The sequence below is a fragment of the Thunnus thynnus genome, chromosome 4 (assembly GCF_963924715.1).
Source record: "Thunnus thynnus chromosome 4, fThuThy2.1, whole genome shotgun sequence".
Taxonomy (NCBI): Eukaryota; Metazoa; Chordata; class Actinopteri; order Scombriformes; family Scombridae; genus Thunnus; species Thunnus thynnus.
In genome coordinates, this window is record NC_089520.1 from 5,033,149 (window position 1) to 5,057,617 (window position 24,469).

Genomic DNA, 24,469 nt, shown 5'->3' on the forward strand with positions numbered 1-24,469 from the left:
TACAGAAAAATCACTTACATTGTAAGTGCATCATGAAAGGATCTTCTAATGGTCAGTATGAACAGGAGGAATGATTACAGCAAGAAAAACATGTGCCAGTGTTCATTTGGGCACCTGACAGTTGTTTTAGGACAGACTTGTGTCTGGGCCAGACTATGCACTTGCAGCTGATTGCATAGCCTCCATTTATAACAAGGCGCTGCGTAAGTCTGCCGATGACCCGGTCTTCCTACTTGGAGGTTTTAACAGATGCAATGTCGCCACACTCTTGCCAAATCTTGAACAATTTGTAACATGCCTGACGAGACTGAAAAAACTCTGGATCAATGTTTTGGTAATTTGGACGGTGCTTATGTGCCTAGGTCGTGCCCTCCTCTAGTTATCCACCTCTTACCAAAGTATTGTCAGTTACTAAAGAGGACTAAACCCTCTGTCCAGCATGTTCAGGCCTGGACAAATGACTCAGTGGAAGCACTGAGGGGCTGCTTTAAGGCTGTTGAGTGGGGCTTATTTCTCAATGACCAGGATTGCCTCAACAATTATGAACTACTAAATGACACCATTATCAGCTATGTAAACTTTTGTGCAAACTCTTGAATTAAAACAAAGGAAGTCAGAATCTACACTAAAAATAAACCATGGGTTAACAAGGAACTGAAACATCACCTAAACTTGAAGAAAAAGGCCCTCCTGCAGGGTGAGTCTCAAAAAATGAAAGAGCTAAACAAGGAGACAGGACGCTTGATCAAAAAAGCACAGAGTATATAGATGGGCAGGCAGCAGAAAACAGACCCTAAGTGTGAAGACAGCCTCAGTCTGTCAAACAATCTGAACTCATTTTTCTCCAGATTTGATAAACAGGACTTCAGTGATGAGTGTGAGTCTGTCTGCACTGGACCCCATACCCTATGATCCTACAGGAGAGGGAGGTTATCTCTGTGTTTCAAAGGGTTAACCCCCCAAGGCTCCTGGCCCAGACTCAAGCGGAAGGTTCTAAAGGAATGTGTGGCTCGACTGGGACTTATTTTCACCCAACTGTTCCAAATATTCCTCAGCTCAAACTTTGTCCCCCAGGCCTGGAAGACAGTGACCATCATCCTTGTACCAATAACACCTCATGCCAAATCTCTTAATGACTTCGGTTCCATCACTCTCACACCTCTACTACAGAGTGTCTAATGTGTAAAGATTTCTCATCTCAGACAGCTAAGTTTATGGACCCCGTGCAATTTGCCTACCAAACTAATCAAGGTGTTGAAGAGGCTAAACTCATTCTCTTTGATAGAGTCATCTAGAAAAAGCCAACACTCATGTCTGTATTGTTTTTATGGACTTTTCCTCTGCTTTTAATATAGTCCAGCCCCACCTCCTCTTAAAGTGCCTGTGTGACCTGAATGTCAGCAGTAGTCTGGTCAACAACACCCTTTCTAACTGCCTTGTCCTGAATACAGGAGTCCCTCAGGGATGTGTACTATCTCCCCTACTGTTCTCAATATACACAAATGAAGTGCAGTGTAAGAGCAGTCACCTCACCCTTATCAAGTATGTGGATGATATGACCCTGGTTGCCTTCCAGCAGGATATGAACAGCGCCTCTGACTGCCAGTACATCAACAGCTTGGCCTCCTGGTTTGACGACAGCTTCTTGAACCTTAATGTCACCAAGACCAAGGAGCTATGTCTAGGAGGAAATAGGAGAGTAAGCAGTGCAGGTCCTACTTACAAGCCAATCAGTATGAAGGGCCAGGAAGTGGAGCAGGTCACCCACTTCAACAGTAGTAGACAATAAACTCACCTTTCAGGACAGTGTTGACTACATCTACAAGAGAGCAAGGCAGCGCCTCACTCTTCTCAGGAAACTGAGGAGCTTTAACAGCTGCCAGCACATCCTGTCCATGGTCTACAAATCACTTACTGAGAGTGTTCCCCCATTTAACATTGTTTCATGGTATGGAAACCACTCAGGAAAACAAAAGAACAAACTGACACAAGTTGTCAACCAGGCCAGCAAGATCATTGGAGACAAACAACTCCAACTTCTGGATTTATTTTCTCAATCCACAACCAAAAAGGCAATCCTACCCATCCCCTCCACTCAGCATTTCAGTTGCTGCCATCAAACCTTGCCTGAAAAAGTCCTGAAAGTCCCAATGGCCAGGAAGAACGGTTATAAGAAATCCTTTATTCCATCAGCTGTGACCATCCTCAATAAGAGCCTGTTTAAATAGGCCCCTTGAAACTCCCCTGCTCCCCCACCAACCTCTCCACCCACACACACTTTTTTTAAACCCTTTCCCCTAACCTTCCTCTTGTTTAAAGGTTTTTAAAGGCTTTTTCAAGGCTGCTCTTCAGGACATTCTGCAACCAACACCATCACCTTATTTGGTGTGAAGTACAACTGTGTATTATGCATTGCTGCGATGGTTATTTATGACAGCCTCGCATGCCAGTGGGCAAACAATCCATTCATCACTTTTATTACTGCCACTTGCCACTAAGTCACTTTAAAAGTCCACCTTACCTTAAAGGTGGCCTATTATGCTCATTTCCAGCTCTATATTTTTATTCAGGGACTCCACTAGAATAGCTTTTCATGATTCACAGTTCAAAAAAACTAATTTATCTTATACTGGCCCTTTATGCAGCCCTTCAGTTCAGTCTCTGTCTGAAACAGGCAGTTTTAGCTCCTGTCTCTTTAAGGCCCCTCTCCCGATGAGCCCACTCTGTTCTGACTGGCCAGCTTTTTGGAGGCTTGCCAAGGGTCAGCTGTATCAGTTGTGTTAAGTTACTGCTGCTGAAAACCCAACATTTCCTGCTTTACTTCTTCATATTAAAAGTTTTTAAATGACTAAATAATGGGAGAATTTTATTGTTAAGAATTTACAGGAAATTAAACATATTCCTGACCAAATTAGCAGAGCTTCGTTAGTGGTGCTAAAAACTAGTTGAAACAACATATGGAGATATTTGGAACTCTTTGTGCAGCGGATCAGTTGGAATAGTGATGATGACGTTTATTGAAGAGCTGCAGAAAACCAGCACACCTCCAACAGGTAAACTACTTATTTTACTTTGCCTTGCTGTTTAATGGAAAAACACTCACAGAGCTCAACTCCAGTCATGGCTTGGCATGACTACCCCCAAAACAATGGAAAAACACCATAATGTTAGTGGAGCAGAGCAGTAAACTGGCGTGCTGTGTGAGAAGCAGATAACCATATAGAGAAATCTGTCACAAGCCAATGTCAGCTCGGGCTGAAAGTAGAAAAAAAGTTGGAAACCAAACATTCAGGGCAGTCTGAAACTGATGCTTTTTGCTCACAGGGATTACTTCTACTCATGTTTACCTCATTATTTGACACTTTGACCACATTTAATATGAACATCCAACACTGTAACATTATATATATATAACTGAAAATAAAGAAAAGCATAATAGGTCCCCTTTAATGTATAATTATTTTGTATTGTTGTGTGTACGGTGTGTGTTGTCTCATATGCCAGTGCCAAAGACAAATTTCTATTTTATGTAAATTGAAAGGACAATGAAGCAATCTGAATCTTGAGAAAAAGTGAACCCATCCTGTAACCTGAACAGCACTAGAATTTAATTTGGATAAATGGTACATCTGTGTTGTCTCAACTTGTTAGAGGTGGATACATTAGTCTCAAAAGAGGTGTATTTTGTATAAAAATGTGACTTTAGCAGCTTTCACTCCTCCTAATAACAGGGGGACAGCAGTGACAGAAGGACCAAGCTGAAGCTCCACACACATCAGGTGAAGTTGGAAAAAGAAGGCACCCCACAAAAAGCAGCACTCCCCATCAGTCTTACAGCCCAAAAGACGCCTCTAAAAAAACAAGAGGACACTGCATGCTTAACAGACAGCTCATAAAAAGCAATTTTAAGTCCTGCAAACAAACTGCACATCCGGGAAACGGAACCTGATCTGCAAAAGACGTGGAATGTCTCATTTCTTTTCTTCCGCCCTTCAAACCCGGTAATGATGGAGCAGTAAAAAAGCGACATGATTGGTGGATGCAGCCAGCAGAGGAGAAATGTAAACCCCTTCGTTTTGTTGCATCGGGGGGGTTGAAAACTGAACGCTCCCCTCTTGTTTTTTTTCTCCTTTTCCTTCCTACAATGACAGCAGGAGCCAGCCGGGCGGTGCGGTGGGAAGCTTCCCCCGGTACGAGAAGGATTTCCCTGCAAGTCTGCGGTAAGGACACAACAACAGAACAACACCACCACCTAGAATAAACAACAGGCAATGTGCGTGAGGCTCACATCAATGCGAATCACCAGGAAGGGACAGAGAGAGAAAAAAACCCGTACACAATACACAATGGTGTTGCCTGGGGCTGCCGCTGTAGCTCTCAGACAAACCCGGGTCAGACTCGCTCGTTTTGCTTGCTTGACAGCTGCAGGGCCAATGGAAATATGCATGGAGCCAGCTGCGCTAGGCTGCAGCCAATGGAAAAATCTGAAATGCTGAGCTGCTACTGGATCCAAATGGTAAGGTTAGGCTGGCTGCAGCAGCCACACCGCCGCCGCTGCTGAAACTTCCACCAAATAAAAAGCTGTTTGTGTTTTGGCTGCTGCAGTGGCCATTTTAGGTAAGAAGCGTCCTTTAACTTTTGGATGCGGCTCGGCTTTGTGCATGTGTGTGTGTGTGCGTGCGTGCGTGTGTGTGTGTGTGCAGGGGATAGGTGTGTGTGTGTGTGTGTGGTGTCTAGACTGGACTGTGGTGGCAAAACAGTGCAGGACTCCGGCATCCAGACTGAATGAACTCCGCGGGGCTGCTATAGCTTTATGTGGATTAAATAGATATTGCACGGAGTTCCTCCTCCTCCTCCTCCTCCTCCTCCTCCCCTCCCCATCTCTCTCTCTCTCTCTCTCTCCCTCTCGCTCTCTCTCTCTCTCTTTCTCTCTCTCTCTCCTCTCCCCTCCCTCCCCTGCCTGCTAATTTTTTATGCATTTTTCTAAACTGTCATGGCGATTTTGTGTCCTTGGAAATAAAAAGCGCCAGTGTTTTTCGGGCTAACCTGGAGGATGTGTCGCCGGTGAGAGCGTGTGTCCGGTGTCCGGAGCAGGTGAGCTGTCCGCCGGGGAGGGTTTTTCGGCGGAGAGATGTCCCCGAGAAGGAGTTTTTAGAGGCTGTCCACACGTGTAAGGAGCGGGGCTGTTATAATGTATTTACAACAGCGATGCAGTGACATTACACAGCTAGCGGGGAAGGCTAGCTCGGTAGCCACGGGTGCTAACATGAAATAGGACACAGTGTCTCCTTTCTCTCTGTCGGTGTGTGTAGTGTGTGTTTAGTGTTTTTCATCACAAGTCGCCGTTTTTGCTCGCCGGGAACTTCTTTTTTTTTTCCTCCTCCTAGCTTGATCTCCCAACTTGTGGCAATCCAGTGGCTGGCTATACATAAGCTAGCTGAGTGTTAGCCCCTGCGTCTGCTAGCATTAATTACAGCCAAAGCCTCAAAAGAAGGTGTAAGCTACGTTGTTAGCCTGCTAGCCTCCTGAAACATTTGTAGATACAGCAGTCTGGTGTGTGTGCAGGTGTACAGTGAGTCATGAAGTGATTGTGTGTGGATGAACGGACAAGACATTCACCTGGCCAGGTGTAACACCCAAGACAAAGGGTGCACCAAGAGCTAACCCCAATCATTGTGATCTGACTTAATGGATAATTGCACCAAATATGAACATGCAGTATCCATCAACTTTGCTGCCAGCACGGCCAAAGGATGTTTTGTCTCTACCTGTCAAGATGGTATTGGACAGGGAGTTGTCCTCCACTCATTTATCATGAAAAACCTTCTTATCTGGCATAAAAATTAGAAGCTGCCAATGAGAATGGGTTTTATTTCTTCTCATTCGGTAGCAGTTTTATAGATTTGTGACAAGATGAAAGGACGCAGGTACAATTTTCAAGACTACCTGGGAAGATCTGTGTGGTTTCAAGTAGAGTTGACAAGTATCACATCAATCAGCAACTATTTTGATCATCAATTAATCATTTTGAGTCATTTTTTAAGGAATAGTAGTCCAAATTCTCTCATATGTGCAGGTATATAGTGAGTCATGCACGTACTTGGAGTCACACCTTCACCTGCCCAGGTATAACACCCCCGGGTAACAGACAAAGGGTGCGCCAGGAGCTAACCTATGTCTACCTCTGTCAGTCTCTGTGGTCTGACTTAATGGGTAATTGCACCAAATGTGAACGTGCAATTTCAATTAACTCTGCTGCGAGCGTGGACAAAGGACGTTTTGTCCCTACCTGTCAAGATGGTATTGGAAAGGGAGTTGCCCTCCACTCCACTGATTTTTTTTTTTCATGAGAAACCTTTGTATTTGGTAGAATAATTAGCAGCTGCCAATGAGAATGATGTGTTATTTGTTCTCATTTGGTAGATAGATTTGTGACAAGGTGAAAGGACGCTGGTTCGATTTTCAAGACTAGCTGTGAAGATCTGTGTGGTTTCAGGTAGAGCTGCAACAAATAGTTGATTAATTAATGAGTTGGCAACTATTAAATTAATCACCAGCTATTTTGATAATCAGTTAATCGTTTTGAGTAATTTAAAGTCTCTGATTCCAGCTTCACAGACGTGAATACTTTCTGGTTTCTTTAGTTCTCCATGACAGTAAACTGAATATCTTTGGTTTATGGATTGTTGGTCAGGATAAAGCAAGACATGTGAGGACGCCATGTCTGGCTTTGGGAAACAATGATCGACATATTTCACCATTTTTTGACATTTTATGGACCAAACAAGCAGGACGTCTCTGCTGCAAAGTTTCATCATCAGGCAGGTCAGCCTTTAAACACCAATGAATGAATGAATGAAGCGCCTCGTCTGGCTTTGCATCCTCATGTTGTGTTTGCATGTTCACCCCCCCGTTTTGTCCTGTGTCCTCCCACAGCGAAAATTATGTAATATGAAGCCTCTAATCTGGATCCGTCTGTCTGTCTGTATGCCTGCTCGTTCACTCATAGTGTTAGCTTTACGTTTTACTGCCTGCTTGCAAAACTTCTGCTGCACTTTGACATCATCACCAAGAGAAGTTGCTTGGGTGACAGAAAAACAACAACTTTTGCACCCGGTTGTTGAGACAGCTGACAGTAGAAACAGAAGACGGGACAGTAGTGTATTTTTGTGTATGTTACAGCACGCCAAGTTAGTTCTACTCGTTACATTCATTCAAAAATCAAGTCGTCTGCGGTATAATGCTAATAGTGATGCAGGATAAACACTGTGGCAGATGTTTTCTGCTTCTGTTTGTGGAGAAAACATAGAGATCATAGAGGCAACGCAGAGCGAGTGAACATGTGACCTTTCTGTTACAGCTCACCTTTACCAGCTTATGAGCTCATTTGATCAGTACTTGGTCTGTTTTATGTATGTACATATGTGACAATTAATAACCGTTTTTGAACAGATAACAATTAAAGCCATGGATAGCACAAATTTCCATTTTTTTTGTTATTTTACAAAAACTTTAGAATAAACAACTTTTAATTAAGGTTTTAACTTCAGGTGACAGTATGACCTGCATCATCTTATGGGGGACGTTTTCAAGGACCCAGCTGTTGTAGAGAAATGCTCCCTAAAGTATGACATGTTTCCTGCATTTTAATTTAAGTAACTTCCACATTTTGTTATGTTACAACCACAAATTAAAATGGATTTTATTGGGTTGTATGTAACAGCACAACACAAAATAGTCCATCATTTTGGGGGGGGGTATGACATGCTTTTTAAAATGATTTACAAATAAAAATCTGAAAAGTGTTGAGTGCACATGTATTCACCTCTTTTGCTGTGAAACCCCCTAAATAAGATCAGGTGCAACCAGTTGCCTTCAGAAGTCACATAATTAGTTAAATGGAGTCCATCTGTGTTTAGTTGAATCTCAAATAAATACACCTATTCCGTGAAGGCCTCAAAGTTTGTTAGAGAACATTACATGAACAAACAGCATCATGAAGACCAAGAAGCTCGCAAAGCAGGTCAGGATGAAGTTGTGGAGAAGTACAAAGCAGGCTCACAGAGCACCATTAAATCCATCATTGGAAAATGGAAAGAACATGCAAATCTACCAAGAGAAGGTTGTTTACCTAAACTGACGGAGCAGGCAAGGAGAGCGTTGATCAGAGAAGCAGCCGAGAGGCCAATGGTAACTCTGGAGGAGCTGGAAAAGATCTACAGCTCAGGTGGGAGAATCTGTACACAGGACAACTATTAGTTATGCACTCCACAAATCGGGCCTTTATGGAAGACTGGTGAGAAGAAAGCCGTAGCTGAAAGAAAGCCATAAGAAATCCCGTTCAGAGTTTGCCACAAGCCATGCGGGAGACACAGTAATCATGTGGAAAAAAAAAAAAAAGGTACTCCGGTCAGATGAGACCAAAATTGAACTTTTTGGCCTTAGTGCAAAACGCTGTGTGTGGTAGAAACCCAACACCTCACATCACCCTGAACACACCATCCCCACAGAGAAACACGGCGGTGGCAGCATCACGCTGTTGGATGCTTTTCATCAGCAGGTACTGGGAAACTGGTCAGGATTGAGGCAAGAGGGATGGAGCCAAATATTAAAAAAATATATATTAAAAAAAAGAAGAAAACCTGTTGCTGTCTGCAAGGGACTTGAGACTGAGATGCAGGTTCACCTTCTAGCAGGACAATGATACTAAGCATACAACCAGAGCTACACTGGAATGGTTTAAGGCAAAGAATGTTTATGTCTTAGAAGAGCCCAGTCAAAGCCCAGACTTTAATCCAATTGAGAATCTGCGGCGAGACTCGAAAATTGCTGTTCAGACGGTCTCCATCCAATCTGACTGAGCTTGAGCTATTTTGCCAAGAAGAATAGTCAAAAAAAAATGCAGTCTGTAGATGTGCAAAGCTCGTAGAGACATACCCTAAAAGAGTTGCTGCTGTAATTGCAGTGAAATGTGGTTCTACCAAGTATTGACTCGGGGGGGCGGGGGTCGGGGAGTGGGGGGTTGAATACTTGTGCATCCAACAGATGTCTGCTTTTTTGTCTTAATTATTGTTTGTGTCACAACAAGAAGTATTTTGCACCTTCAAAGCACTTTGCATGCTGTGTTAATCAAATGGTAAAAAGGCCAATAAAATCAATTTGAATTCCAGGTTGTAACACTGCAAAATGTGGGAAAGTCCAAGTCCATCATTGTAAACTATGCAGACAATGTTACCGCTTTATAGAAAATGAAAGTTAATGAAGTCGGCTTCTTCATAAGTCATCTTAACAGCAAACTATTACATCTGTCTAATAAATAATTTAATACAACTTAATATTAATTACGTTTTGGTTGCAGGTTTGTTTTTTATGCAGTGAATGACTTAGTGTCTCATGGATTTTTTTGCGTCTAATTTTAAAACGAGTGAAGAAACTCGTCCAAAATAATTGTTTGTAGGGAATAAAAAAAGCTACATCTCGATGCATCTGCTGTTTTTGAAGCACTTTGGCATTGAAAAGGAGCATATGAAGTAAGAGCAGGTGACTAATAAATTTGACCGTTTTAAACTGACGCTGAAGTTAATCCTCGTATGATGAGTTCAAAGCCAGAACCGAATGCCAATTTATGAAGCAAACGTCAATTTAGAATTTGTTGGCTCCAGCTATATCGCACAAGAAAGACTCCAAAAACAGCAACATAACAGACTCTGTTACTTTCCAAATTGCTATAGTCATATTACAACTTTATGTTTTTAGAATGTCAAAAAGATGATCCAAACTCCCGTCAAGAGGCATACGATACCGTCACGTGCCTGGTTTTCTCAGGTTGTCATCCCACATCTTTACATTAAATATAAAGCAACCCTGTATTTATGGTTGAGTATTGAATCAAAGTGTCTTGTTAAATCAACCAGAAAATTGAACAGCTGCCCTAGTTTGTCTAAAATAAGTGTAATCATTGCTTGAGTCATGCATTCTTTCCAAATGGAGCTAATGTTTTGATACTAAAAACCTTTATTTATATGGAAGTTAAAAAAAACAGGTTTATTAAGCATTTAGACATAAGAACAGGTGCATATATGTGGTGATGTTATGTAAAGTTAAAAAACCCCTATTTAAAGTGTATAAAATATATCTTATTAGCTTTTATCTCAATGTTGTTCTGGCTTGACTCCTGATAATTGCAAAAATTACTGTATCATGCTTTTCCTCATAGGCCTCATCCATTCTTTATGGGTTCACAGGTTCGATTTCCAGCTGCCATGGCCGGTCTTAACTTTTTGGGGGCCTGAAACAAAATTGAGCTCTGAGGCTTCTGCTGAACCTGGTTGCAAGATTTCTATGTGTAAATTAGTTTGTGGTTATTTGAATAAATGTGGTTTTATTTGGGAATACGGACAATGTGAAACAAAAACAATTAAAGTCTTAAAACTAGATTATATGACACAATGTTGGGTAATAATGCAGGATGAGCCTTAGTTGATTTATTGGTACAAAGTTACACCTCAAATAACAATTGACATGCAGTGAATCTGGAGCTTTTGGGGCTGTTTACCCACTTTGTCCATAATTCAGCCTGTCAGCTGCAAGTATAGGCAGAGACAGGTGACTGTGACTTTAATATCTAGACATAGATACTCAATAAGCAGACTCTGGTCCATATCTGGACCAAATAAGAATTTATTCAGGACCAGGACCAAAATGTAACCTCAACCCGACACGGACAGCTTTTGAGTGACACATCACTGTCACTTCACCTCAGCTGCCATCATTCAGCCTGGCTGTCGCCACAGTTAACAAGGATGTTGTGGAATGTAGGAGCTCTGGTTGATGAAGTAAAATGTCTTGTTCAAAACCAGCCGATACAAAAAAAAGAGATTGAGAGTGAAAAACATGCATTTGATTGTGCTCGATTTGCAATCACACAGTGGTCATAATAAAGAGTGGGAACAAAAAACGCCACTATGACACCGAAGATACCCTGTTTTGAACAATATTATCCTCCAAACAGAGAAAAGAACCACAAAACTGAACCAGTTGAAGTCATGATGTCAAGACTCCAGCAGAATAAATGTAAAACCAAACATTTTCAACCATGAATACAGTGAAAAACTCAGTCTCCTCTTGGCCATCACACCTTTTTATATGCCCAAGTTTAAGGACTTGGTTACACAATGAAGATGTCAGGTCTCCCTTTTAATACAGAAGTTAGAGTTTTTATACTGAAATACCATCATGTAATGCAACTTTACTGGACCTTTTTAATGTGGTAGTTCATGTGAAAAGACATTTCGATAGTATCTAACTTCCCTATCGTGATGTATTTCCGAGTGAAACGGGATAGACAGGCGGGACGTAACGTTGGGAGGATTATGATTTGAACGTTGAGGAGTTGGCGTGTCTATCAATCAATTTTAGGTCTGTGCTGCTAAAAGTTGAAGATTGATTCATGGCTGGATGTCATGATATTATTGGTTGGTTTAAGCCTACGTAAATGCACGTCATATTTTGTTCTACAGGAAGAAAACATGACTGGATTTTGATAGAAAAATACAAAAAAATTGATTTTTTTTGTATTTTTCTTGGTATAAATTGTTAAATAAGTGCACAGTATGACTGGAGATGTGATCTAAAAGGGTTAAAAAGTCAGTTTTCATTTCATCTTGACTTTAAGTGGACCTCCTAAGACTTGTATTTGAGTACCCCTGCTGTTCCCACAACACATTTTCACCCAGCCAGTCTGAGATGTTTTGTTATGTTTCTTACTAAAGGAAACCAGTGGGATGAGAGAGGAAAACTATTCAATATTGGTCGTCTCAGCATTCTCTCGGAGTTCACATTCTCTGCTGTTTCGGTAGACGGTTTCTGTGTTATTTCTATGTAGTTTCGGTTTGTCGCTTCTCACGGTGGAGACAGGAGAAATGTGATTTAAGCAGATTGGGTGAGTCTCAGTTTAGTATCTCAATTAGTGTCAATCAGAATCTCAATTAGTGGGGGGATGGAAAGCTGTCGTCTCGCTTTGTGTTTTTAGGCTGAGCAGACGGCTGTGCTCCAGCGCAGTACACTTACTTCTTCTTCTTCACGTTAATGGTGATATCAACTGTTCTTTATAAAGCTTTCCCACAAAACGTGTGCGTATAGCTGTTAGAAAAGCTGTCGGAGGTCGTCACGTCGGTCGTCTTCTGTTTAATCTTTGTCATGATAATTGAACCAAATAAGAGGAGCAATTAAACTGTGAGGTACTTGAAAATAATCTTGATAAGTCAGTGTGCAGATGACAGAAAATGAAAGACATTAATGAATCAGTGAGTATGTTCTGTGAGGGGAAAGTGTGTGTTTACTTGGTAATCCCCAAAAAAACTGCAAAAGGGCATTATCACTGAAAAGATCAGTTTATTCATTGATAGGATGGACTTAGGTTTTGATAATTGATTAGTTGTTTCAGTCATTTATCAAGGAAAAAGGCCAAACCTTCACTGATTTGATTGATTTGGAAATTGTGATGTATTTTACGTTTAATTTAATCAATTAGGCCTAATTATAGAAAAAAAGATGAATTCGTAAGTAAAATTAATGGAAATATACATTTTTTGACCCTGTCAAAGGGAACAAAAGGCGGGAAGGAGGTAAGAAGTGGTGATTAGGTGCTAATTATAGACTGGAGCTGAAACGATTAGTTGATTTTAATCGATTAGTCACATTTTACAGTATTTCAAATGTGAGGATTTTCGGTGTTTCTCTGTTTTATGTCATTATAAACTGAATATCTTTGGGTTTTGGACTCTTGGTCGGACAAAACAGGATATTTGAAGACGTTATCTTGGGCTCCGGGAAATGATTTTTATTACTTTTTGACAATTTATAGACAAATGATTAATTGATAATGAAAATAATCATTCGTTGCAGCCCTGTTATACACAACGGACCTTCTTGTGCAAAGCAATGTTAAACTTTATAGTTCTGAATCCAAACATTTTGAAATATACACGTACAGTATAACTGTATGTAGGTCTTCACTGTCAGCTGCAAGTCTTTCCCTAAAAATGCTGTAACTTAAGCACTGGTTTCAGTGTGGTGATGTGATTCAGCGAGTGGAAAAAGCTGGAGGATTCAGTTGTGGGCTTAAATATAGCACGCAATAGTGTAAATATGTCAATGTCACAGTAGCAGCGGACTAGGTCAGCTAGATCCTGGGCATGAAGGGGGGGGGGAAACAAGAGGAAAGTGTGTCATCAGGAGATCCTGCAGAAGTTGAGGTGATTAGTGATTTATTTAATTACTATGAGAATGCTGAGTTTCAGTGCGTCGTAACCCCCCGGGCCAGACTCCCACTGACAACGCCGTCCGCTCCTTTTGTTTGCTCCCTCGTGGGAGCGTCGTACGGCTGAAGCCGGGAAGGAGCGAGGAGGAGCTGTGTTCCATTTTAAAGATGCATTCCCCCTCTTTGTTCACGCTAACACACACACACACACACACACGTTTAGGAAAAGAGCGCTGAATTTGGTTCTGATTTAGCACAGCCGGCTGCTCCTCTTCGTCCCTCAAGCGAGTCGTCTCCTGATGATTCTCAGACGCAGCAACAGTTAGGGCTCCTCTGCTCTTCTGTGCAAGGGCAAGTGGTTGAGCGAAGGGAATAAGGTCATTGAAAAAGAGAACGGGTCTCTCCGCTGAGGGTTTCTGTCTGCGGCTGCTGAGCAAAAGTCTGCTGTGTAGCACACCTACTTTTTCCAGGTCATAAAAATAAAATCTGGAGGTGTTTTTTACTCTAGAAATGATTCCACTTGTGATACTGAAACTGCAAAAAGGATGTTTACAGTATAAGAATAACTCAAATATATCTGCATCTGAGTTTTTTTAATTCTTTTTACTACTTATTGTTTTGTCAATTAATTGGCTTTTATAACACCAGGAAATAGTAAAAATCACAATTTGTAAGAACTCATGATTGAGCAATATTACGATTAATTGTCACATTTCTCTCTGTAATAATTAATCAGATGATATCTTATTAAATACACAAGATTCTCCATCCACACAGTGCAGCTCTTATTTATTATTTGTACTAAAATAAACCCTGAATTATGACTTCCATATTCAGTAGTTAACAACACTTTTAGATATTTGTTTGCTAAAAGAGGAAATTCAGAGTCAAATATGGCTCTGTTTAACATTGCTTGCGAATGTCAAAAAAAAGTAATACATAGATTTAATAAACACTTTTATGACTTCTGTTGTCTCATTATATTATTTGCTGGCTCTTTTAGAGTGAAGTTATTTTGTTATTTATTATTTTAACACTTGTGTAACTGACTGCTGCGTCTGAAACAAGCTTCGGTCAGGAAGCGCAGAGGAGGCTGCGTTACAGGTTCAGGTCCACACTGTAGCTAACGTTGCTAGTTTTGCGTAACAGCAGCTGAATATGTCAACATGTTAAACTCTGAATTTCGCTTGGTTGTTAAAGAATTGTAGTATTTTATTTTCTGACAAACTGTAGCTCATACTGAACATTTACTTCTAACTAGAGTGGCAACTAACGGTTATTTTCTTGATTAATTGATTAGTTGTTTGGTTAGCATCTCGTGCACTGAGTTCATGGAGCCTCCCGCAGCTAGCATCCAGGCTAACAAGCTAACCTGGCTCCCAGCCCTCATAACGGGGCTGGGTTCGGGGTGAGCTGACCTCGGTTGGTTGGCGCTGATGCTCGGTAGTTAAAAACACACCTGTTTGAACATTTTGTCGTGGTTATATGTTTAAACTCTCCTGGGTCACCGCAAGGCCGAGCAGGCTGCCATTTAACCTGCGAGTAAAGTAGTTTTCCACCAATCATATGGTCTAAAGGTGCGTCCAGCCAGACTCCAAGTCGAAGCCAACGTTGTTTCCTGTCACAACACGATTTAAAGTGTTTTCCGTGTTCGTCAGGTACCGCTGCTCCTTTCGACCGGCACATAATCAGACTAACATACCTTGATTTTCACAAAAAAAAAGATACTAATACCTCATATAACAGCATACCGCGCTGTTGAGCTCCTCACACACTCCACACTGAACGCTCCCAAAGAACTCTCTGACTGTATTTCTGTTTAACTTCGTGTTGTCCTGTATGGTGTTGACTGAAACTAAAGTGTGCCCTTATAACCAACAAAACATCTTTTTTTTTTTCTTCTTTTTTTCCCTGTACCAGCTTGTTCTCCTCTGCACTCCCCCCCCCCTCCCCCGCTGCATTTCTCCAACACTTGAGTCGTTTTGTCTTCACGGGACACGTCTGGTTAATTACATCGCTATGAACTGCAGGTGGACACTACGTATGAGGGAATGACTTTATCGAGCATATCAATATGACTAAAATAAGGTTGAATAGAGTCATAATGTGGGTTTTGGTTATTTTCCGATTTAATTGCCCAGCCTCATACAGAGCCAAAGTCAAACCGGAACTTCTGGATTTGGTTCCAGAAGTAGGGAAAACCTCAGGTGGCTCGCTTCATATGTTCAGATTAGGACAAAGAACAATCTAATATCGTTGTTTATCCAGTATTTATGTTTCTTTAGCGGTCTTTAACGAACACCATCTCCCATAAGCCCTAGATGTTTGCTGGCTACACTTCTTTTTTTTTTTTCAGAAAGAGTGATGAAAGAAACACTGAATGAGAGATTGCATCGAATGACGTCATGACTTAAGCTCTCTATGACTAACAGTCCAAAACTCAAGACATTTAATTTGCAATAATATAAAAGGGTAAATCCTCTCATTTGACTTTTTCTGTTCTTTTGCCAACGAAGAAATTAGTTTCCATTCAGATGTGGCCTCCCTTTCTTTTGTACACATGCAATCTGGTGTGTGTGTGTGTGTTTATGTGTTTGTGTGTTTTATGTGTTTATGTGCACAAGTTCTGCCTCACAAGGCTGCAAAATGAGCGAGGAGCAGACGGGTTGTTTCAATTCTGAAAACAGCATACCCTTGCATTAATATTCATGGGTGACAGGTGTGTAGGGATAAAACAACTTAACACAAAACTTGAAAAAAAAAAAGGCTTTTTTTGCTGCTTTCATTTTATTGGATGGTTTAAAACGGAGAACAGGAAGTCCACACCTCTTTCACCTCGCCATTTCTCTTTTCTTGCTCTTCTTCTGTTTATACATCAAGGTGTATTTTTGCTCACTGTCTATTGTTAAATTGATGAGGAGGTTAAGTTGTATCACCTGTTGAAAGGTTTGAGTCAAAATGTATTTTATCTTTCAAAGGATATAAAAAGCTCCGGTGGGATTTGATGTGACACCTGTAGGACACACGTGATGCAAAGTGTGAAGTGGAAAAAGGAGGCTAGGTGTGTATGTTGAGGTGAATCTACCATGAAACCATCTCCTTGTCATTTTTAAAGGTCATTTTTGTGGCCTTTTAACTGTACTAGATCGCTGGCCTTTTTAAGCGAGGAGTGACAGTAAGAGTTGTTGACATGCAGTAAAGTAAAGCAGCTTAAATGTGTTTCATCCTAAACTGTTTTTTTATTTTTCCTACAATTGAAACAGATCAAAATTGAAGATAATGAAGCCATTTATTTTGAACGTCTGGTGTCGCTGGAGATGGTTGAGTTTCCTGCGGGGTAAAGCAGAAATTCAATATTTGTGTTTATCGTCTCTACAGATAAACGCAGTGTGACACAGTTCTTCTACTGAATTATTGTGGTTCTTGTTTCTAAAATGTTTACTTAACACAAAGGGATGATGAGTTAACATTACATGTAATAAATGTCACGCCATGAGGTCTTATTACTTAAATGTTTGGAAAATAATTGAATAATTTAATTAATAAAAAAGTTAAATACAGAAAATGTTGCGTTCAATGACATGAAGATCAATTTAACTTTATACAATGTGATTATTAAATACTTAAATCTGCATTAACTGACTTTATGTCCACAAGTTTTCAGCAAAAACAAGAAGTGAACACATTATCATTCACTTAAAGTCATGTTTGGTGAATTTAAGTCCAATATTCACCCTCTTTTAGCTCTGTTTTAACTCTCTACCGACTCCTGAGGGAAATATCTGGCTCTTAAGCTGCTAAATGCTCCACCATGTTCACCAGCTAGTCTACAGTTAACTGTGTCTGTTTGTTGTTTGGTGCTGAGCAGGTAGTGTATAGTGGATTTTTAGAGCTTTTTCCTCTGAAAACAGCTGCCTGCTGCGACCTAAAACGACGCTATTAGAGCGCTGAGAGTGAACCAAAACAGTGAAGTTTCAGCCGGACAGATAAACAATGAGCTGAAACTCACTATAAAGCTCTGTAAAGCTGAGAGGAGCTGCAGAGGTTCATCACTACAAGCCACAACCAACATATTATCAGCTCAGATATTATTATGATCAGTATTGATTATAATACTTTAAATGTGCCATGTGTAGTTTTCTTGCACTGAATGTAGAGTTATGTAAATGTTGACTCAGCACATCAGCATCATGATATTATAAACATTTTGACCATTATTTTGTTCATATCACCCAGTTTACATATTAATAATTGTTGCAGTAGTTTAATGCAGTATTGTGTGTGTATCACATGTAGAAACAGTGATAATCTTTCACACTTAAAAATGACTTGAATCACATGTGGAGGAGACTAAACTGATCTAGACAAACATAACAAACTGCAGTTGCAACTAAAGCACTTTATGATCCAAATATTACTTACTTGATATTATCATAACTAAGTTACTGAGTAGTAACTTCATCAGCTTTCATTAAATAAAATGTATCACAGTCAAGACAAACAAAAGACATAAAAGCAAGTTTGTACAAGCAGTGAACAAAGTCACAAGCAAAGGTTTGACTAAAGGGTTCAACTTATGTCAACTGCTAATAACAATAATAATAATAATAATAATAGAGCAGTAGTGGAATAAAACCATAAAACAGATTTGTGGTTGAGAATCACTTTATTTTGAAAATATGTTACACAAACTGCTCATTTACACAACAGAACACTTGATTGACAAGCTGCACAATCTCATTTAGAATCTCTATGGCAACAGAAGATGAAGTAACGAGGGCATGATGCTGGATAGTGATGTTTTCACAGTACCGCGTGCCCTCCGCATGACTCGTCCGCCCCCCCCCCCCGCACATGACAGACATCACACAGGCCCCGCCCCTCAGGGTAGAGCGGCGAGCGTACTCTACTACAGTAGCGTGGGTGTCGGTGGGCCTCGGGGCGTGGGGGGGTGCGAGGTGTCCCATATTACCTCAAAGCACTTAACTGATCAGACTTACCAGCTTGTTTCAGTCACTTTACATGTGCGTGTATCGCTTTGGTGTCTCTGCACTACATTTCCCAGAGATCACCTGCAGCGTGGGTGGTAATCTGATGGCTTTAGCTACGGTTTCTGTGTTGAGGCTTACGTTTCTATGGGTAACGCTCTTTTTTTTATCATCCATCATGCCAGCTACAACTTTTCTAAATTTCAAAGTAAAACGCTGATGCTAGAACTATCAAATCACTTCCTGTGTGTCAAATGCCAGATATTTAAAACCGCACATGTCCAAGCTGTCATGAATTTGCTGCTAGGTGAACACCTGTCGGGATATATCGGTTGGTAAAATGGAGCGTTGTTAAACAGTTTTCTATCGGGGGGGTGGGAAGGGGGAATCCTGTAAATTAAAATGAAAATTGGTTCACTGATGAGCTTGACAGTCATGCAGGTACTCTAAAAATGCTCTAAAAAGAAGTATTTGTGCTCCACTTCTGTGTTAGTTATCCTACCAGGTGTGCAGGAGAAAATGAATTTACACAATAAGTATACACAGTCTTCTTCACCTGCAATCAAATCCTATATTGACATAAGACAGTGTTTGATGTAAGGATTAGCTAAGTGCCACACTTTTTTTAAAAAAGACGGCGGTTATGAGTCAGAGCTGAACTTGTGTGCAGATCCAGCGGTAATCTTTGATGGTACAACGAGACAGGTGGTGGGAGTGTCTGTGACTGTTTTGCTGCCGCACACTACTAACCTACCGTTTTATCATCCATGTGCTAAGCAGGCAGAGGGCGATTCTACTGAATGTCATGTACTGAGTGTACAAAATATATGGAGCAGGAGCACACACCTGCTCTTTCCATCAAGCAAAGTGAAGCTGCTGCTATCACCCGTTCAAATCCAGAAAATGAAAAGACATCGCTCACATCGATCGTTTTAAATTCATCCAAACCTTCAGAATTGCTCACCTGATTGGTTAAAATGTGATTTGCTGCCAGAAAAGCAATAAAAAATGCATTAAAACCCAATTAAATTAAGCTAGTAGGACAAGATTCTGGTCAAAACTGATCATGATTTTCTTTTTTCACTCAGAATTGTTTCCAAACCTTTGACTAGTTTATTAATTTATGCAGACAGAACAAACTATAAATAATTATCAGCCCTTTGGTAAAGGTAATGCTTTTTTTGTTTTCTAAATAAACTGCTCATATGTAACTGCATAAAATGCTACATTTAAGAACAATAAGCTGAGGCTGTTTTGCACCATTTAAAACATTTTTTAAGAAAGTTTTCCAGTGTGTTTGTTTACAGACATTTCACCTGTAGCTGGATGTAGCTTCTGCTCCTGTTATAAAAGAAGACTGATTTCAGTGTTTGATCCTTTATGAGAAAATTTTCTCCACCTTCAGACTTATTAAGAGTCTACTTCAGTCCTGTTAAGACCCTCAAGGATCCTCACAGTCTGCAGACTCCTCATGAAATCATTACAGATAAAAACAAAAAACAAAAAAACAACAAACTATCAGGCTCATGTATGATTCCATAGTTCACCTTGACCATAAATCTGCTTTCAGCCTCAAAACGATTGCATTTTTCACATTTCTGCCTCGACCGCTGCTGTTGCCGCTCCTCCACACTTAACAATAATGTAACACCGGAGCAGGAAGCACAACAGTTGCGGGGAGGTTCTGAGTGTGTTTGTCTTACTGAAGCCTTTTATTCTTTTCTTTTGTGAAGCGGTGACCGGAGCCAAGTCTGTGGCTCATGTAGTAAAAAGCCTCTGTAGTCTTTTAAATGTTTTGCTGGCTGTTTAAGTGGTCAGGAGATGTAGATTTTAGAGTTTTCTGGCTTTTTTTGTGATGTTTCAGGTGGTTGCTAAGCAACATATATGCTTCTGACTGTCATCATCGTCTTGGAGTTCAGATCCAAACAACAGATGATGCAAAAGTCTAGTGTTTTGGTCAGAACTAAGTGTCCGATACGTCTTTATTCTGCCTAAAAAAAACAACCCCATATTTTACTGCTCTGTCTGGATTTATTTAGACCGGGGTCCCTCCCCTCACTTCCTGTGCACGGTTCCTTATTTGTTGATGCAGCTCAGTTTTCATTTGACACAAACACCGCAGAATCGTCACATAAAAGTGAGTGCAGATTTGTGATCTTATTTTGATAATGGCACAGCCCCAATCACCCCCCCCCCGTCCTCTAGTGACCGCAGCTGCTTCTCTTTTACCGTAAAGATGCTGCAGGAAGTGTCGAGTTTGCATTAACGGCGTATTAAACTGTACACACACACACCTGATTTCTGATGATTGTTTTCTGCTCCTCTCAGCACTTTCTGTGCTAATGCCTTGTGAGCAATGTGTCTTTTTTTTTTTCCAGTTTGACTTAAATGGTTGAGGGGGAGCCTTAGATTTAGATTAGAGGGGGAAAAAACCTGCAGAGCTTGTTAAAACAGCTGGAAAATCAACATCTGTCTGGATTAATTGACGGTACAACGAAAAGCAACACAACCCGTCTCGTTATTTGTTTGAGTTTGCGCTCTTTAAGACGTTCTCTCTCCCTGCAAAGCCGTGATATTTGCATTTTTCCAGCAAAGGGAGTTGCATAATAAGCGTTGATATCTGGAAGACGTTGTGAAGTAATAGGCAACACTCGTTCCTCATCTTCTCTAGAAAGAAATGAACGGAATGAATCGGTTCCACCCCGACTCTGTGACAACACACACACACACACACACACTGTATCATGTACAGCATAGAGTGAACTGAAGATATTTAGTTGTTTCCACTGCACCGGTACTGAACCTGTACTGTCTGTACTGTTAGACTGCAAGATCAGCACCTCGGAGTCTGCTGTTGGAAGAGCTGAAAGTGCTTCGTGTTCCTGTTTATGTCGTAGAGAACTTGTTGGAAGCAACTTTGGCAGCGTCCAATGAAACCAGGCTTTATGAGATACTGTATGTTTGGAAACTAACTGCAGAAAACACAGATGATCTATAAGCTGAAGACATGTCAGTCCAAGTCGAGTCTATTGAGTGTTAATGAAACAACTTCCTGGATGTACATGTGTAATCCATCACTGGTTTTCACAGCTAAATTTCCGTCTGCAACTCATTTTTTTTTCCTTTCAGAGTTTTGGATGATTATATCTATTTTAAGGATGTAACCCACATATTTTTCCAAAAAACAACTTATGCTAATATGCATGTGTAAACTACAAATTTCTGTGTTTGTACCTTCTACCCATCGTTCCTGTGGTGCAGACGGATTCTAATATTCAGTGTCCAAATGTAAGTTGCATGTAGGTCACATGCCCAGGGATGTGATTTTGTACCTCACACCCTTGTGGTCCAGATACAAACTAGAGGAAACATGTGACTCCATGCAGATTTTTTTCTGCTCACTGATTAGAAAACATCAGATCTGTGTCATAGCAGCTGCAGTTTCTACCTCTGTAAGAAAAGTTCTGTTAGAGATAAAGTATTATTATTATTTATAGCGCTGCACACTGCTGCATGTGCTGGTGAGAGTGAGAAGAATTATAACAATATCTTCAATCTGATAACGTTAGAGCTTCAACGATTAATAGATCAGCAGAAAATTAATCGTCAACTATTTTGATAATTGGTTGAATCACTGAACCATTTTTTTTAAGCAAAAGTTGCCAAAAATCTCCAACTTCCAACTTCTCAAATGTGTTTTTTTTTTAATCTTCTGTGATATAAAACTGAATATTTTTGTGTTGTGGACTGTCGGTGAAGATGTCATCTCGGCCTTAATGAAACAATAATCAGCATTTTTCACCATTTGCTGACATCATATAGATGAAACTGCTAATCTATCACGATAATATCCAGAAATTATCTGTTGCAAACCTAATTAACATCCAGGATCGGCCCAGTTAGTAGCTTTAATAAGCTGAATTTGCTTTAATATACTCAATGTTAAATTGCTGTAATATTTGGATGAGAGGGGTGACTAGATCTGAAACAAGTAATCCAAAAAATCCAAAAATAAATCAACTATATTGATAATTAAGTAATTTTTTAAGCAAAAACACAAAACATTCTCTTGTTCCAGCTTCTCAAATATGATCCAGTGTTTTTCCATGTAGGTTTTGTTTATTTATGTGGAAGTAAATTGAAATTGTAACATTTTTCACTATTCTACAACATTTCTATAGATGCAGTGATTTAATTGAGAAGTTAATCTGCAGATAAATTGATCATGAGAATAATCGTTGGCTGCAGCCCCTACATGTGACTCTGTTTCAGCTTCCTTTACCTGCAGGTTTTTTTTCTGTCTTTGTTGTGCAGGAAACTATTTTCAGTTGTATTCTCTGCCGTTGCTTAATATATCCGTATAACACACTGAACTGAAACCCTTGAAATGCTTTCAGGATGTTTCGGGGCTGACGTGATGTCGGTGGTATTCGCCTTTAAGGCAGAGAGGTGAGAAGTGTCAATGGATTGATATCCTTGTGGAACCAGTTGCTTGTCCCACAGTCTGACCTGTTCTCGACGTATATTCAGAGACGTCCGACTAGCCGACGAGGCTCGGCGGTGTCACTACGGCAGGTTGTTTTTGTAGATTTATGCTGCGTTTACTCCACCTGACGTTAGAATCACACCGCAGTCCAGCTGAAATATGAAACTACAGATTAGATGAGACGCCGCTGCGTTCAAGTACAAGTAAATAAACCCAGTAGAGGTTAGAATCAGATTTCTTAAAGCCCTGAGGGAGGTAAGACAGGAAAACCTTTACTCCAGTTAATTCAAACTCATGTGTTTAAATGCGGTCGGCACTCTTTTAGACCACATGGTGTAAATGTCTCGTAAATGTCCGTCTCCACAAACCCTAAGTTCACCTTGAATCTGCTTCTGTGCTAATAATCCCCACTGTGGCTGCCCCAGAGAACAACCAACAGATATTTTTCATTTTTCAGTCAGTGCAAATAATTGAAAATATCCCGTTTTAATGTTAAATCTCAAGCTGCACCTTGTGAAGCGAAATCCTCTTCATCTATTGGTCGGTAAACAACAGATTTGTCCTTTTAACACCGGTTTAAGCCCCCTCGATGACAGCGGCCTTGTAAGCAGGGAGAGTGAAGGTCGGTCAAACAAGTCGTCACTGCCTTAATGTCCTTTAGCAAGGCACTGACAGCAGACGACTGTTGCTTCCAGAAGTAATTGTGTGTAACTGGAATGTGAAGAAGGTTGTTGCTGGGAAATATTTGGCTCAGTAAAACATTCTCCTAATATGGTTTAGAAAGGATAAAGTTGTAATCTGCATTTTCAAGGATACATATGCATAATTCTGTTTTTTGGGGGGATTTCAGTGCTTCATACTGGTGGGTATTTATTTTATGTGCGATGTGAAGAAGTACGGCTGAATCATCGGAGGGTAAAATAAGGTTTTATTTGTTTTGGGTGCGTTTCCTGAAGTAATATGAATGATGTTGTTTTGTGTCTTAACAGATGCAGTGAAGGGATAGAAGATGAAAATACACAAGAAGGACAAGCAGCAGGTTTGTATTGTATTCACACACACATTCACGTGCACACAAGGAAAAGTAGGTCATTTAAAAACCTCTGTACACACAGGAGACCAAACACAACATGATTTTTAAGCTTCAATGAGTGTTTTTTAGACATATTCACAAGGCTTTTTATTCTCTAACGCAGCTTAACATCAGATCCTGTTGTTGTACGTTTACACACACGAGTGGAGGCTCGTGATCTACATCGATATGACGAATGCTGTCAACTGTTTTATGATGGCAACAGAGTACTTGAGTGAAGGTCTCGGTGTGCTTCAAACTAAACGGTTTGTAAAGACATGTCTGTTCACGTCTGAAGTCTTTATATACCTGCTCTGAAAGACCAGAGGCAGGTGAGACGCGCCGACAGTCCCTACTCAAAGGTATTCATGGCGTTCAGCTCGGCCGTACACGTGAGAGAGTAGCAGAGGAAGTTGTATCTTCTGTGATTCTGAATTGATTCACAGATGGCAAAAAAAAAAGTTAATAATTGTATATTGATGGAAGGAAAAAGGCGGAACTCACCTGCCAGGAGTTATCATGTAGTTCATCTTCAAAAAAAGGCAAACGTTTAGCTGCATTTTTGATTTATTACGTTTACAAGAAGTATTTTGTTAATACTTTATAACCAATCACCCAGAGTCTAATGTTGGAGTCTGTAATGAGTCCTGATTTGCTCCTTT

The 24,469-nt window shown here is 40.4% G+C and overlaps 1 protein-coding gene across 4 annotated transcripts in view; it reads left to right on the forward strand.

Annotated features, from left to right (window-relative positions):
* Positions 1 to 4,092: 4,092 nt before the first annotated feature.
* Positions 4,093 to 24,469, forward strand: part of chd6 (chromodomain helicase DNA binding protein 6) — a 105,740-nt gene continuing 85,363 nt past the window's right edge. For 2 of the 4 annotated variants that reach the window (XM_067586288.1, XM_067586291.1), the window contains exons 1-2: positions 4,720 to 5,094; positions 23,725 to 23,774. In XM_067586288.1, coding sequence (XP_067442389.1) covers positions 23,745 to 23,774 — 30 coding nt within the window. In that variant the 5' untranslated portion in view covers positions 4,720 to 5,094; positions 23,725 to 23,744. Of the gene's footprint in view, positions 4,221 to 4,533; positions 4,618 to 4,719; positions 5,095 to 23,724; positions 23,775 to 24,469 lie in introns of those variants that run through there. The other 2 variants (XM_067586289.1, XM_067586290.1) reach the window with 2 other exon arrangements.